This window comes from Phalacrocorax carbo, chromosome 3 (genome assembly GCF_963921805.1).
Source record: "Phalacrocorax carbo chromosome 3, bPhaCar2.1, whole genome shotgun sequence".
NCBI classification, from domain to species: Eukaryota; Metazoa; Chordata; class Aves; order Suliformes; family Phalacrocoracidae; genus Phalacrocorax; species Phalacrocorax carbo.
In genome coordinates this window covers 5,845,167-5,860,250 of record NC_087515.1, presented here as the reverse complement: position 1 = coordinate 5,860,250, position 15,084 = coordinate 5,845,167, and the positions used below count along the sequence as shown (strand labels likewise).

The following is a 15,084-nucleotide window of genomic DNA, read 5'->3' as shown; positions in this document are numbered from 1 at the left end:
TACTATAGTGTATTGTACCAGTAGTGCACCATTGTCTTCTAAGTTATTATTTAGTTGGATGATCGAGACATGTAATTCTATTTTGCATATTCAATACTGTCTTCAAGCTTCACTAAGATTAAGAAATAAGGGTAGCTGCAGTTAAGCGCATGTGCAACAGGAGTTAGTAATGAAAGCAGTGAATAGGCACATATACATATTTTTAAAAAGCTCTACCATTATCCACATACACAAAGATGATAATGGTAAACAGTTCACAGCAGTCAGCAACTCAGCTCTGGGTGCTACGCTACACAGCCCAGGGTTATGAATCCATTTCAGACACAGCCTCACCTTCAGAGGCTAGCATGCAGCACTTTGCCTAAGGAAAGCTACTAAATACTCAGGGAACAGCAGCTCACTCTGAACAGAGCAGCAAACTAAGAGGGCACAGCTGCCTGCAGACAACTTGCTAGAAATTAAGGTGTTGGCCGTGACCCTAAAGGTACGCTCCCAGAGTTCATCATCTTGCACTACACATAGAACCACAAACGTAGCTGAGCTAAGGTCCTTTATCAAGCAAATAGTGAAAGTATTCTCAGGAACAGTCCCATGACTGAGCCTTGTCTTAACAACCCATGCATGATGACCTTCAAGACACACTGCAAAGACCTTTCAAACAAAGTGCTTCAAACTTGAATGAAGCTTTTTTATTTCTACTGGACTACTTAAGGACTCCTAACTGGAAAAAGAGAGTAACATATTGCTGCACATTTGGCCAATTCAGAACAAAAAGGAAAGGGAGGAGAGACAGCTTCAGACATTTATAGGAGCACACAGATTTCCACGTTCCGGTCACCAATTCAAAACACAACTGTCACGGCGAGGCACAAACACCTATATTCTGGTAAACCAGCCTTCCACCACCACGACTGCCAAAATCTTAAGACAGTCTTGTATCGACAGACGGACCAAGGATCCATTTAAGCATGAATTGAGCAACTCCCTCGCTCTTTTAGGTGCTTTTGTCCACGCCAACGGCTGAAAGCAAACCTGGCAACTGCACAAGAGCTTCTACTGTTTTTAAGCCACTGTCTTTTCTCTCTCTGTGTTCACTGAGCGAGTGGATTTTAGCAATGCTAGACCCACGCAATGAGAAACAGAAACACATACGATTGTTCAGCAGTAAAACGTTAAGCGATGCCGTTTGTAGACCCTTCCTTTACAAGGAGCACGGTTTACTGTAACTTTTAAAATCGGGGACTACGCAACGTACCGGAGTACAAGAACCCCTGTGGACTTGCAATTGCGGTGGTGCACACGCAATTACCCGCTTCGCTTCTAAACGAGCTCCCGTCCGAGAGGACAGGACTTTGCTCTGCGCGCGTTGCAGGTAAACCCGCTTCTCCCCACCTTCTCACGAGTTCACAGCTCACGGCGCCGGCGACTACCCTGCCGCCAGCTCCGGGCGGAGGCCGCCCAAGTTGCGACACCCAGCTCCCGGTGAAACGCGGCTCCCGGACCGTGCCCGGCCAGGCCCGGCCGCCCGTTTCCCGAGCGAACCGCCCGCCGCCCCCGCGCCGCGGCCACGGCAACGACGGCAACAACGGCCGGCGCCGCCACGCCGGGCCCCCTCAGGCGAGGGGCCGGGGCCGCGCGGCAGCACGGCCGCGGCGGGGAGCCGGGGACCCCCCGACTGCCGCCTCACCGCCCGCAGGGCCCCCCTCACCCCCCGGCCCGGCCCGGTCGGGACTCACTGTTGCTCGACTTGAGGTCCCGGTGCAGGATGGGGACGATGGCCTGGTCGTGCAGGTAGAGCATGCCGCGGGCGATCTGCACCGCCCAGTTCACCAGGATGTGCGGGGGGATGCGGCGGCCCCCGCGGGCGGCCCCGGCGCCGGGGGCGGCGGCGGCGGCCAGGGCCCTGTTGAGGGAACCGCCGCGGGCGAACTCCATGACGAGGCAGAGGTTGGGCTCCCGCAGGCAGACCCCGTGCAGGGCGATGATGTTGGGGTGCCTTAGCATGGAGAAGAGCTTGGCCTCCTGCCGCACGCTCTCCGCCGTGGCCGTGATGTCCTCGTCGGGGTCCTGCCGCGCCGCCTTCACGGCCACCTCGCGGCCCCGCCAGGTGGCCCGGTACACCTTCCCGAAGCCCCCCACGCCGATGATCTCCTGCAGCTCCAGGTGCTGGAAGTCGATCTCCGTCAGGCTCCCCGCGGGGTCCCCCCGCCCGCCGCCGTCCCCCGCCGCCGCCGCGCCGCGGGGCTGGCGGGTCACGTAGTTGGCGGGGAAGATGCCGAGGCGGTGGCGGATCTTCCCCGCCCACCAGCCGTCGTCGCCGGAGACAGCCGCGTCCTGCGACAGCACCTCCACCACGTCCCCCCGCCGCAGGCTCAGCTCGTCCTCGCCGCTCGCCTCGTAGTCGTACAGCGCCGTCCACAACGGGCACGGACCCCCGCCGCCGCCGCCGGCGGCCGCCCCCCCAGCGCCCGGCAGAGCCATGGCAGCGACCTCAGCCCCGGCGGCCGCCAGCGCCGCCGCCGCGGGGGCGCCCGCCCAGCCGCATCCTCACCTGCCGCCGCCGCCGCCGCCGCCGAGCGGGAGCCGCGGGAGGGGCGGGGGCGCCAGGCAGGGGGAAGGGGCGGGGCCGGGGGAAGGGGCGGGGCCGGCCCGGCCCGGTCACCGCCGCCGCAGGGCTCCGTCAGGTAGGGCGCAAGCGCGCGCGGGGAAGGCGGGGCGGGGAGCGGCGGTGCCGCGCGCCCCTCCCTCCCGCCCCAGGGGATTGGCCGCCGGCCGTCACGTGGGGCGCGGCGGGCGCTGGAGGCGGCGGGAGCGGGCGGGCAGGTGGGCGCGTGCGGGGCGGGTGCGAGCGCGCCCTCCGTTCGTGAGGAGGTTACCTGGAAATAGCAAATACTGCGCGCGCCTTATTTCTGCATAAAGGTTTTCCTGGTTTTAGGTGGAAAAACCGTGTCACTTTCTAAAGTAGAGCAGCGGTTTCGCTGCAAGTCGGAGGGAAGCGCGTGGGCTGGGGCCATACCCGCTCCTCGTCAGGCCTGCGGGAGGCGCGGTTCGGGGTGGGAGGAGGTGTGCTGTCCTCCTCGGAGCTGGTCACTGCTACGGCTCCCGCGGTGCTGGAGGCGGCCGCTGGCGGCAGAAGCCCTGCGGTGGCTAGAAAAGGCTCGGGGAGGGTGTCGGACCGCACCGCCAGGCAGCGTAGCCCGGCGGGCCGAGTGCCTCCCGGCTTGGCGCACAGAAACCCGCATCCAGAGCGCTGCGCGCCCCTACGGAAACACAAAATTTGCAGCCGGGTATCACAGGAATAGGGTTCCAACGTAAAGGCAGCAATTAAAAAAAAAAAAGTTACGGTTTCCAAAAATCATAGGTTCTTGCTTATCCCACAGCCTAAACTGCGTCTATAGTTGCACACGCAAGGCACAAATAAAATTTTGCAGAAAGTGATTGAACCCTGTTAACCAAAAAGAAAGAATGCAGAACCAGCATATCCATTGAGCCTTTTCCCATTTCCTTTAATATAAGAGAATGCCTTGCAGCTATTCAGAGAGATAATTACAAGCCCTTTCCTTACCTGCATATTTGCTTTATTATAAAAGCCATGAAGTATGTTGTAATACAAACGTTCTGCCACACAAATTCCACCTCGAACTTTATCTGTTATCTAAAGGAATCTGCAGGAACTAATTAAGTGTGGAATGTTTTGGGTCAGGCAAGGTATTGGTTGCTGTACAGTGAAAAGCTTAAATATTTATTTAGAGCTTTTATTCAAAAATCTGCGCTCTCTGAAGTACCATTATCCACTAGCAATTGCTACGCTCGGGTGACTCGTTGTTCGGTGTTTCCGCAGCACCTAGCGCTCCGGGATCTTGGCGTGCAATTGCTGATCCTAGGTCTTCGAATAATGGCAGTGGTGTTGCAGAGGGCTCTGCAAGGCGCCTGTGACTTTCCTGACGGCACCACCTAGTGGAGCTGCCCTTGAGGAGGAAGGCGAAGCTTCCTGCTCCATCCGTCGTTGGCTTCTCTCGAGAGAAAAGTGGTTGCGTCTTTCATCTGCGGCACTCCTGCAGCTGGAGATACGGTACTGTGCATCTACGTTGTGTCCAGGACACATACCCCGAGCTGGGAATCACAGGATCCCTTCATTCCTGCAGGTACTATTATACAAAAATGTCAACATTATCCAAAGGTGAGGACGAGCTGAAAGATTCGAGCGATGGGCGGACAAGTCACTTTAATAAGACCCAATGTTATATCAACCCCAGTGAAGCCGGCATGACCTGGGGCTTCCAAATAACCTACATGAGCTAGAGGTCTCAAAAAACAGAAGAGAAGAGGTTTTGAAGAAGCTTTTCATTTCCACCTTTGCTTATTGCCTCTCTTTTTTTTTTTTTGGAGCTGGCAGGCCAATGTTCTTATTCGCCAGCATGCATATGGAACACAACTTCCGTAGTTTCTGAAAAATTAACATTTTTAGTTATCACCCATCAAAAATATTATTCATAGCCAGCTATTGCACTTGATTCAGTCATTACATTTGTGTTAACAGACTTTGTCATCTTCAAAAAGACTCTGCAAAGGGTAAAACAAAAAAAATTCCACTCAACAGGTAACATGCGTTTATAGGAGCGGCACACGAGGCACTGCCGGGACTGTGCCTCCTCCACACCGCTCAAGGTCCTTCACTGCTTGCCACGGACACACCGAGCAAGTCCTCGAGCCCCGTGGCTACAGATCCACAGACATCTGAGCACGCCGGCGCCGCTGAAGGAAACGGCGCCATCGCTCCCCGGCTGCCAGCCGCTTGTTTGTACTGCTGTGTCATCCCTCCTCATCAAGCCAACGCAAGCACCCAGCGTGGCCACGTCACCTGCGACATCAGGAGGCGAGCTGAGATGTGGTGCGCTAGCTCACAAATACGGTTGGTTGATAGCATCTTTGGTCTCTTATCGTCGGCTAAAAAAATCCATACCAAGCACACCGGAACGGTGTGTTTAGTCCACAAAACTATAGCCACGGTCAGGAACAATGAAAGCAGGGTAAATTTGGTGAAGTAACGTGCAAGCCGCTTGGCTGCCTCCGTTTCATGCGCACACCCTTCACAAAACTGCCTGCAATAGAAGTCTGTACGCGTGGAAAGGTCCCTAGAAGGGGTTGACGAGAGGCAGAGAGCTGAACTCCACAGCTGTGTCTGGTGGCCGCGGGCGAGAGGGAGGGAGTGCCATGTACGATCAGCCTTAGCGGTCACGACCCAGCCTCACACCCCTTCCCTCAGGGGTGTCCCATAGGGATGTGCCCCGTGTCCTTATGCCCCATCCCTCGCTCCTTTGGCCTCCCCTGCTCGAGCTTCCACTCCGTCCTCCATTTCAGCTCCGCTCCCCCCTGCTTCACACACCTGTGCTTCCCCCACCCCCCACCTACCCCTTGGCCCTGCTAATCTGAGGTCGGTCACCATGAAGTTCTTTCATGCAAGGCAGACTGTGTTTTACCCTAAAACAAAATTTATTTTACTGATTTTGCTGATTACCAAGAATGTCTACTCATTCTTGAAAAAAAGCAAATTTTTACAATGGAAGTTTTCCCACCTGCCTGCCCAAAATGCAGCTCAAAACAACACAAAAAGTCAACGCTGGAGTCGGGCAGAGCTCAAAGCCCAGAAACCCATCATGTATCAGGCGCAATGAATAACCGGCAACGAAAACCGGGCGGCGGGGGGCTGTGCCGATGGGGGGGGACCAGCCCGGCCGGCCGCCGCCGCCCCTTTGCCGCCCATTTTTTACACCTGTGACCCAACCCCGCGGCCGCCCAGGGCGGGACGCGGCGGTGACGGACGCCTCAGCGCCAGACCTGCCGCCCCCCGCCCCCGCCGCGGCTCGGGCCCGGCCCCTCTCCGCCCCGCGGCCTCCCGGTGCCGCCGCTCGCTACCGGCGGCGGGGCAGCGCCTCCCGCACCGCACCGCACCGCACCGGGGACGAGCGGGGCGCTGTGCCCGGGCTCGGGGCGGGGAGGGGGCGGCGGCCCGCAGCGGCGGCGCCCGGGGTGTGGTGGGGCGGGCGGGCGGGATGCTCGGCGTCGCGGGGCACCATGGGAGAATCCGCGGGCGCCCGGCATGGCGGCGGCGGCGGCGGGCGGCTGAGGGGAGGCGGTGGCGGCGGCGGCGGGGGGCGGCCATGGTGTCGCCGGCGGCGCGGCTGGTGGGGCAGGGCGTGTGGGCGGCGCTGACCGGGGGCTGGTACCACGACCCGGAGCAGGGCGCCTTCACCAACAGCTGCCACCTCTATCTGTGGCTGTTCCTGCTGACGCTGCCCATGGCCCTGCACCTGGTGAGACCCGGCGCGGGGGGGGGGGGGGGGGGAGGAGGACGGACGGACACACGGACACGGCCGCGGCCCCCAGCCTGGAGGCAGCCGCGGCGAGGGCGTGAGCGCCTCCGGGGAATAAACTGACCTCCGGGCGGGGTAGGTGTGATGATTAAAAAAACAAGTAAAATAGGCGTATTGGGTTTTGCGTGAGGATTTGGTGCCCGAAGGTTCGGTGCGCGGGGCCGGGGCCGCAGCCCTGGGCCCTGCCGCAGCCGCCGCGTAGGGCCGCTCGCGGAGGGGTGCGACGCCGGCCTCTGCGAACGCGAGCGGCCGTGGGGACGCGTGCTCCCAAAAACATCTCTTCTGGAGACCTTTGTTTCTCCCCCCCCCCCCAGTCTGCTGTAGTCTTACCTGCTGAGAAGGGTAGATAAATGGAAAAATCCAAATATCACGTTATTAATATGCCTGGCTGAATGTCACGGGTGAGTCACGTGGCTTTTCGTGACATGCAGCTCCCTTTGTGCTGGAGTTTACACGTTGCAAATAGATAATTTTAATAATAGGATTCGTTGGACAGACTTTGAAATTATTTTCCTTGAAAACTTGAAACTTTTGCTCTGTTTTTGTGTGTGTTCCTACTGTGTGAGAAAAGCTTAGAAGTGTAGCTTGCTGGATCATTGCATCTATTCATTGGTGTGTTCTTCAGTGATTGTAGCTTAATACTGCTTCCATTAGAAACAACTTCCATCCCTTTGGTTCCCACGGTGACTCAACTAAATTCTTAACTGAGTTCTGTGGAACTTTTTGTTGTTGTTGTTGGATAAAATTTCTAAATAGGTCTCTTCACCCTACGTGTCAGATACTGGTCCGATTTTCAAGAGCAAAGAGCATTCACAAACCCCTCTGCAATCCCAGTGAAAAGCAAATCTGGTATTTTTAAAGATCAGTTGGTGTACTGTGTTTTGTGGCATGGATTGCAGTAAATTCTTGTAAGCGTGGCTCATGGAGTTTAACGAACCAAGATAACAGTATGCTTTCTTCTGATTGATAGTGTCTGTTACCTATGCGAACCAGCAAGAGTCTTGCCTTGTAGGAGTGACTGTCAAAGTGGTACGTGAGATTAAAAAGAGGAAAAAAAAAGTGAAGGTTAACTTTTTTCCAGTTGATGCAAGTATGTATCTGAAAGAATATGTATTTCCTTGTGGGAAACTTCTGTACTAATATCATGGAAGAACGCGTGCAGAGTTGCACAAAAGGACACTGGATACAAAGACTGTAGGTCAGAGCTAAGGTAAAAAACATAATTTAAAAAGGAAGGGGAGAAATCCTAACTTATCTACTGAACTCACTCTCTCGGGCTTTGTCTTTGCCTGTCTAGAAGGACTTGCTTTTTCTGCAGAATGGCTGACTTTCTGATGAATCATCTGGTTAAACGCAGGACTTGTATTCTTGAGCTAATGTATTGCTATGGGAATGCATTGATAAGGATAATTCATTTATTATGCTGTCTCCTTGAGAGTAATGACGTTCTCAAGTATTTGTTTTCTTGCTTTTAACTGGTTGGGCTTTTTAAACTTTGTGCAAGACATATTCTTGCCACTTAGAAACTTGAACCTGCTCTTTAACTAAAGGTTTTCTTTGGGGAATTTTATTTATGTTATTATATTCAGTAATATTTGGGGTCATATTTATGTTACACACTTGACACTGATAGTTTTGGATTCAACCAAAGCAGTCACTGACATTTCCTGAAATGGCAAAGTCAAATCGGAGTACTACTTTTTAAAACTTTCCTTTGCTTGGGTTAGTCTTAATCACACTTTTGTCAAAGTCAGAAAGTTTCTCTGCAAGTTTGATTTGAATGAAATGGCAAAGCTCACCCGGCTGTTGTTAGATTTTTCACACTGGCTCAGCAGAGACGTGCTGACAGTAGCGTCGGGAAGCTTTACAGCATCAAGTTGTTTCTGTCGCGTGGATCGAGGATTTCGTTCTCTAGCTTTGTCAGCATGGCTTTGGTACTAATGGTTCCATTATTAGCTTCCCCACCCCTGAAAATGCAGACCTGTGTTTCCATCTCTTCCTTTTCTTTCTCATTTATCCTTTGTAGTAGTAAATATGCGATTAAAAGTGTACATTGGATATTATTTGGAGCATTGTTGTTGTTAAAATCAGCTTTCAAAGCTGTGATGGGATATCTTCTAACTTTGCCATGTCAACTCTCATAGTAGATTAAGAGTTAAAGTTATCTTTTTCCACCAAACGGTCCAGGTTTTCCAGGTGTTTTGTGCATGGAAATAGTGGTATTTGGTATACAAAGCCACTGGGCTGAACTCAGCCCCAGTGAAACACCAGGGACAGAGAGATGCAACTTTGGAAATGCTTGTATTATAGCTTATTCTACAAGACACAAGAGGACGTGCATCCACGTTTCGCTGAGTACCCAGAATGGCTTAGTGGGTGTTTCTTCTGCCTTTTGTTGGACAGGAAGCCCTTGAACTTTCAGGGTTGCTACTTCTTACAAATCTTCAAATCATGCCGTGATAGGAGAAGTCCAACATGGCAGTATAGGGGTGTGGGCACATAAATTACTCAGAGGTAAACTGTAATAAAACTTGTGGTGTGTCAGCTGCTTCCAATCCCATTTGGCCACACTTTACCCTGCTTTATCTCGCTGTAAAAGTAAGGATACATATACCTCCACAAAAGAGAGGTAAGCTACCCTGTACTTACTGTATGTATTGGGTGGTAGGATGCACACTTAGAACCGAGTGTACACTCCTGGGGTTTTATTTGCTACCTGTTTCCCCGTGTTTTATACTGTGTGATGAACGTATCTTAGTTATTAATTCCACTAAAGTATATTATTATAATACTGTTATACAAATATTTATCTTTGGCTCCAAACCATACCTACAAAACATACCTCCTACTTGTACCTCTGCAAGCCTGATGGTAGTGGCTGACTGTGTATTTATTTGGTAGTTCCCTCACTTGTGTCTCTAGCACACCTCTGGCCCAGGTGTAGCACAGTCTTGCTTCAGATGCTGAGGTGCTCAAGCATCAGGTAGGATATATTTGGGTCTAATCAACTTTAATGAGTCAGTCCAGTTTACAAGGTGTGGTATTTTGTTCAAAGGTCACGTACCTTTGTGTTAGGAAGCCTATACCTCAGTCACCTTTGCCTTTGTGCCACTCAAATAACGTTAGTAGACATGTGAAGAAGAATCCATCCATTTCTCTGGGAGTGATCTCAGGGCCAGCAGAAGCCCCAAGCAAAGGCCCTCCCTGTGTGGGCAGGTCAACTCTGTTGCATTTGCACTAGTAAGTCAGGCTACGTTTGGAGCATGCGAGCCTGCATTTCTGCCTGTGACCCCACGCTGTTCTGGTGTGGGGTATAACAACAGAAGCTACTGGAAAACAAAAAGTGCATTATGGTAGAGTTTTTGTTCGAGCAAGAGCAAAGACAGCTAGAGCTACAGCTTCCACAGAAACCTGTGGGATGCCATGAAGCTTGCTTTCTTATGAATTTGTATTTGTGGATGGTTTGTTTCTTCTAGCTTCTAATAAGATGTCAGCTCAATTGAAGCTTTTCCTGTCACTGGGGCAGCATTCAAAAGGTCAGAGAGCTGTGTGGGTTCCTCTCATTAATGCAGGAGGTGTTCTGCTGTGACCTTGTCCCAGTGGGGTGTATTCTCTCAAAGTTAGTTGAAAGTAGCCAAAGAATTAGGAAGTTATTCAGCAGAGGGGATGGAGAGAGATGATGAATACGCAGGCACATGGTGTGATTATAAAACCTCGTTTCCATAGGAGACCAGGCTAATTATAACTATAGCATATCAAAAGTGAATCTGTCATATAATTCCTCAGTGGTCTATAACTTAATTCCTCCTTAGCTCAAGAAGTTTTGATAGCTTTCACCTACCGGTACCTGGGAACACCAACTGCAGTCATATGACACTTGTACCCTTGTGCAAAGGCCTGATTCAGAAAATCAAGGACTTTCTGTTCTCAGCTTCATCTTTCTTCTAAGTCCTCCTGTGGGCAGGGAGCAAGATGCTGCTTGTACTACTTAGCTTGCCCCAAGATTAAGAATATTAAGGATGCACTGGCCTTATTCTACATAGGCAGGCTTGGGATTGTGAGCATGCAGGGCACATAAGTGGGGGGGAAGTACTGTGATCTTGGGCAGATGGGCAGGGAGACCACAGGCCGGCTCAGGGCGCAGCTGCCGTAGGTCTGGTCACAAGGCAGGGATGAGGACATGCAACGCTCGGCATTTGCTAAAGCTGGCCCTCTTTTCCACTTAGAAATCTAGGAGCTTCCTTTGCTTCTCTCTTGTAGTGTGCTCTGTGTGTGCATAGACTGCACTGCTGGAAGTCTGTTTTTGTTGTGTCCTCTTGACATTATTTATATGATATTTATTAAGCTTTATGTAAGTCACCTGTAGAGCACTTCTTTTCAACTGGCTCATTCTGAGCTGTTGTTTAATAATGAGTGGTCGGCCTGTGCTTTTTAGTGTATAATTGAAGAGATTCCTTGGAAAGTGAACAAATCTCTCTTTTAAACAGATCATTACAGATAATTGGCTATCGTTCTTTGTGAAATCAAGCCATTTTTAACTTGTGTTTTGCAAATACATTAGTCATAAAACCACAAATTCTTCAACCTTATCCACCAAACCTTATAACCTGAGAGCATGGCTTTGCAAACTGATCCTCTTTCTGGCTTGGATTCGCTACGTAACTGAAGGGTATGCTTAGTGTCAGTATATACACAGTACCACAAAGTACTCGTAACAGATGAAGCCTCAACTTGTAGAAAGTAACGTCTATCTTATGAGAGATCATTGGTAGTACCTAGATGCTAAATAGCTTCTCTACTTTTGTGCAATAGATTCTTTGTATATGAATCAGAATAGTCATAAAAAAGGATGTGCCTGAAAACTTTCGCGTGAACATCTTGAAGGTATGAAGTCTCACTAAGCCAGAAGCAGCAGCAGCAGAATAGCAACCTGCTTGCTTGAAATAACACAGAAATGATTCAACATCAAGATAAACACGGTGACTTGTTTCAGAGATGAAGTGTTCCTTGTTCCCTTCCCTTCACCTGTGTGGTCAGTGCGGTTCATCTACGAATCTGAAAAAAAAATTAATCTTTTCCATCCAAATGCTCCTTGACCTGCAATGCTGATACTTAAAATGATAGATTTAGGCCTGAAGTAAAGACTATTCTTAAAAATTAACTTCAGTAGGCTTTTAGCAAGTCCTGAGCATTGAAAATCTTCCTTTTTCTTCTCTTTCTCTCTCCTTGCTACAAGTGTGCAGGAATATAGTGATGCTCTGTTTAAAAAACAAAAACCTGAAGAGATTAAACTCATTGTGAGACTGCAACTGCGTGACAACAATACGTAAGGGCGTTCCGTGACTATAATGTTAAAGGCTTTGGCCCTTCAATTATGGCAACTGTCCATTGCTGTGATTTGCCCTTTACTGTAAGGAAGTATTTACATATAAAAATGTTGTTAGTATGTCATGTCTGTGAAAGAACTTTACAGACTATAGTCGAACTGTAATTAATTTTAATGACTAAGAAATGTGGTGCTCATCACAGATCAGCAAACAGATCACAGACAGCTGCAAATTAACAATTATGAATTTTAGAAAAAGAATTCAAAGAGGCCGCCTCTCCAAACGCATTTTATTAATTTGTTTTGACTAGTCCTGATTAATTATTTAGAATTCGTCAGTGGTAAAGAGACTTGGGAACATGTTGTGAAGTGTTGGAAAAAGGAGATCAAACTACAGCGTTGTACTGTTAAATCGTAACTGAGAAGCAGGGTAAGATGACAGAATTTTTCAAAAGGGGTTTCCTGTTTGTAGGTAACTAATGTTTCATTTTGTGTCTGTATTGTCATAGGTTCGTAATTTAGGAAAGGCTGCAGCTGCGATATCCTGGGAATGCAGTATTTAAAGAGGATTTACAGTGTTTGTCAATTGTGAGATTTTACTGATTTTTGTTAAGAAAATAATATATATATAAAAAAAAGTAAATCTTGTAAAATGGTTTGAAATTTGAACAAATCCTTAGACTTTTTTTGTGAGCAGAACCCAAGTGTACTGTATCAAGATACATTACTTGTGGTTGCAAAACTCAGTAGAGGTACAAATAATAGAGCATAAGGAATAAAGAGTTAGAAAATTACTTTAAAAATTTTACTAGCATATTCTCAACATAAACTGTTATGATTATATCTTTATTTTTTCTTTCTGTAGGCTTTTCCAGCCAATGCAGTTACAGTTTTTGTGTACTGCAGCTTGGTGACAGTGTTCTTCACAGTAATAAAGGTGATCAGTTACCGTCTGCACCTTATGTTTGATAAAGGCGAAGTAACTCAACAAAAGATCTCAAGAAAAAATGGAAGGCAATGCAAAGATACAGAGGTCACAAAAGGAAACACAGTTCAGCCCTCAAATCGTAGGTATGGTTTTCATTGCGTATTGCTGGTACAGTCTGTAAAACGGCTGAGTTTGCACCGTGGTCCTGCATAGCAGAAATATCTGTTGACTGTAGGAAAACTCCTTACAGTTGTGTGAGGAGTGACAGTTTAAAAAACCTGCTTAGTGCTTTTATTGTCAGTGGCTTCAGCATGCTGCTTGTGGTGAAGCAGGCAGAGCTGTGCCTGATTCCGAGGGTGGGGCAGCAGCTGGGTATGATGAAGGCAGTGGGAAGAGACCTGTCTGGGAGGTGCTAAAAGATCCTGGGGAAAACCTGGGAGAAGTTTTCTGGGGAAGACTTAAATGCTTGCTCTTTCATCTTCCTGCTGGGAAGAGGAGGGGAACTGGTCTGCAACTGTTGGCAAAGAAAATGCTTTAATATCAGAGCTTTGGAAGCCTGAGAACGTGTTGCTTTTGTGTTTCTGTAGTAACTTCTCTGTTAGATCAAACCTAGATGCATAAGTTGCTTTTCCCCCTTGTGTTTTATTGTGACTGCCTATGATGCTTCTGTGGTCCTATTCATGAGGAAAGGCTAGAACTGCTTTTGTTTCTCAGGGGCATCTGGAAGGTATTTGCAGCTTCTCAGTAGAGAAGCCAAGTACAATGTCTTTGCTGCAAATAAACGCTCAAAGTCACTAAGGCTGCTTCCAGGTTGAGATGGTATTAAAGGTAAAAATAGTATTGGGCTAAAGAGTAGTACTGACTTTTTCCAGATTTGTGTACATGTAGAATATTCCACTGTAAACTTTTCAGAGCAAACGGAGAGCTCTCTTGCTGGTTTTTCAAGCTTGAGTCATACAAATGAAGCTGGCAAGCAGCTTCCAGTGTTCCTAAGTTTTAGGACAGATGTGAAAAATGCTGAAACAAGGCACATCTAGTAGTGAAGGCAGCACAGAAATGTCCAGACAAAGCTTAAACTGAGGAGGTTTGTTACAGCTACCAGCCAAGCTTCAACAGTGAGTTCTGTATAAAAAACCTAATTTGGGTATTTTTGTGGTGCATTTGCAGTCCCTATTGCTAACTCTGTGCAAGCAAAGTAGCATCGCAATTGTTTCTGTACCTCTGTGCTACTGCTCTTCTGTGTCTTTACGTGTGCAGGTCTGTGCTACGCTCCTGGTGGTGACATTGCTGGGAGTGTCAAGGTCTGCCTGCATCGAGACTCTTCTGAGAAATGCTTCTTATGTGTCACTAATGATAAAAGGTTTTTATTTTAGATTGGGTGATGCCTTTCAGGCTCCATTCCTCTTTAGTTCTTGCCAGCTCACAAAGCTATTTCCTATTTACAGGTGTCTGATACAGTAATTTAAGAGGCTCATCAGTTGTTCTAGGCTGGTTGAAATTTAAACAGAACCTCAGTGTTTTCCTGTTCACCGGCTAATGATATGAACACAAGCTTCTGTTATCCTGTCTTTATTTTGGCTGAGAAGTAGAGGTAGAATCACTTAAAATTTGTGTGTTGAATCGCATAACTGTTCCTCCTAGGAGGTCCTAAGCACAAAAGTCCATTATTTAGTACTTGGTCAGAAAATAAAGAACTTAGTATTGGACTAGGTGGTTGACAGAAGTTTTTAAACAGGCCCTGGTAGTTGGCAGGTTGGTTGATCAAGTTTTTGAAGCCAACTAACCACAAAAAAAAAAAAAAATTTTGGAAAGGTGACTGAGACCCCCAGGTAAATAATTTTATAGCTTATGTACAGTTGTAGGTTTTTAAAAATAAGTTTGTTGGGGAAAAAAACCCACCTCACAAACAGAAGTTCAAACACACGCTTTTTGACATTTCACTGTAGAGTTGAGCTTTGCTGTTCCAACAGAATTTTTGTTGTATTATACCCAAGAAAGAGAACCTTGTCCAAAAATAGTTGCTTATATCCATGGAAAAGCTAGTAGAATATATGTGTCAAAAGAGTTAGTGGGTAGTTGAATGCATTCACAAAGGAAGCAATCAACAAGTTGCCTATAACATATGAAATCAGTAATGGATATATGTTTGCCTTGGCTAAAACCAGAGGAGCACCTTTATTTTGTGATCTAATGATTATACTAATACACATTATGTATTGCATTTCAAATAGCTGTTTGATGGGAAGTTTGTAAATAAACAGGCAGTTAGGTAAGCAGTAGGTACACGAGGGTACACTCAAAGGACATAAAAACCAAAAATTGTGAAAGGAGTACCGTTTGACTGTATGTCTAACGAGAAGCCCCAAACAGCCTTTTGTGCCAATAAATCCGTGTGCCTGTCAGGCAGACTAAATGACATTATATACACATAGGGAGTTTGAAGAGGTGGCATTGTA

General features: G+C 48.4%; 2 protein-coding genes across 4 annotated transcripts in view; one reads left to right on the top strand and one right to left on the bottom strand.

Moving 5' to 3' along the window:
* MAP3K21 (mitogen-activated protein kinase kinase kinase 21) overlaps positions 1–2,615 on the bottom strand; it is a 43,990-nt gene extending 41,375 nt beyond the window's left edge. For both annotated transcript variants that reach the window (XM_064445707.1, XM_064445708.1), the window contains exon 1: positions 1,737–2,615. In XM_064445707.1, the coding sequence (XP_064301777.1) occupies positions 1,737–2,481 (745 nt within the window). In that variant the 5' untranslated portion in view covers positions 2,482–2,615. The remainder of the gene's footprint in view (positions 1–1,736) is intronic.
* Positions 2,616–6,161: 3,546 nt separating this feature from the next.
* PCNX2 (pecanex 2) overlaps positions 6,162–15,084 on the top strand; it is a 159,314-nt gene continuing 150,391 nt past the window's right edge. The window contains exons 1-2 of one of the 2 annotated variants that reach the window (XM_064445706.1): positions 6,162–6,314; positions 12,566–12,771. In XM_064445706.1, coding sequence (XP_064301776.1) covers positions 6,162–6,314; positions 12,566–12,771 — 359 coding nt within the window. Of the gene's footprint in view, positions 6,315–8,837; positions 8,862–12,565; positions 12,772–15,084 lie in introns of those variants that run through there. The other variant, XM_064445705.1, reaches the window with a different exon arrangement.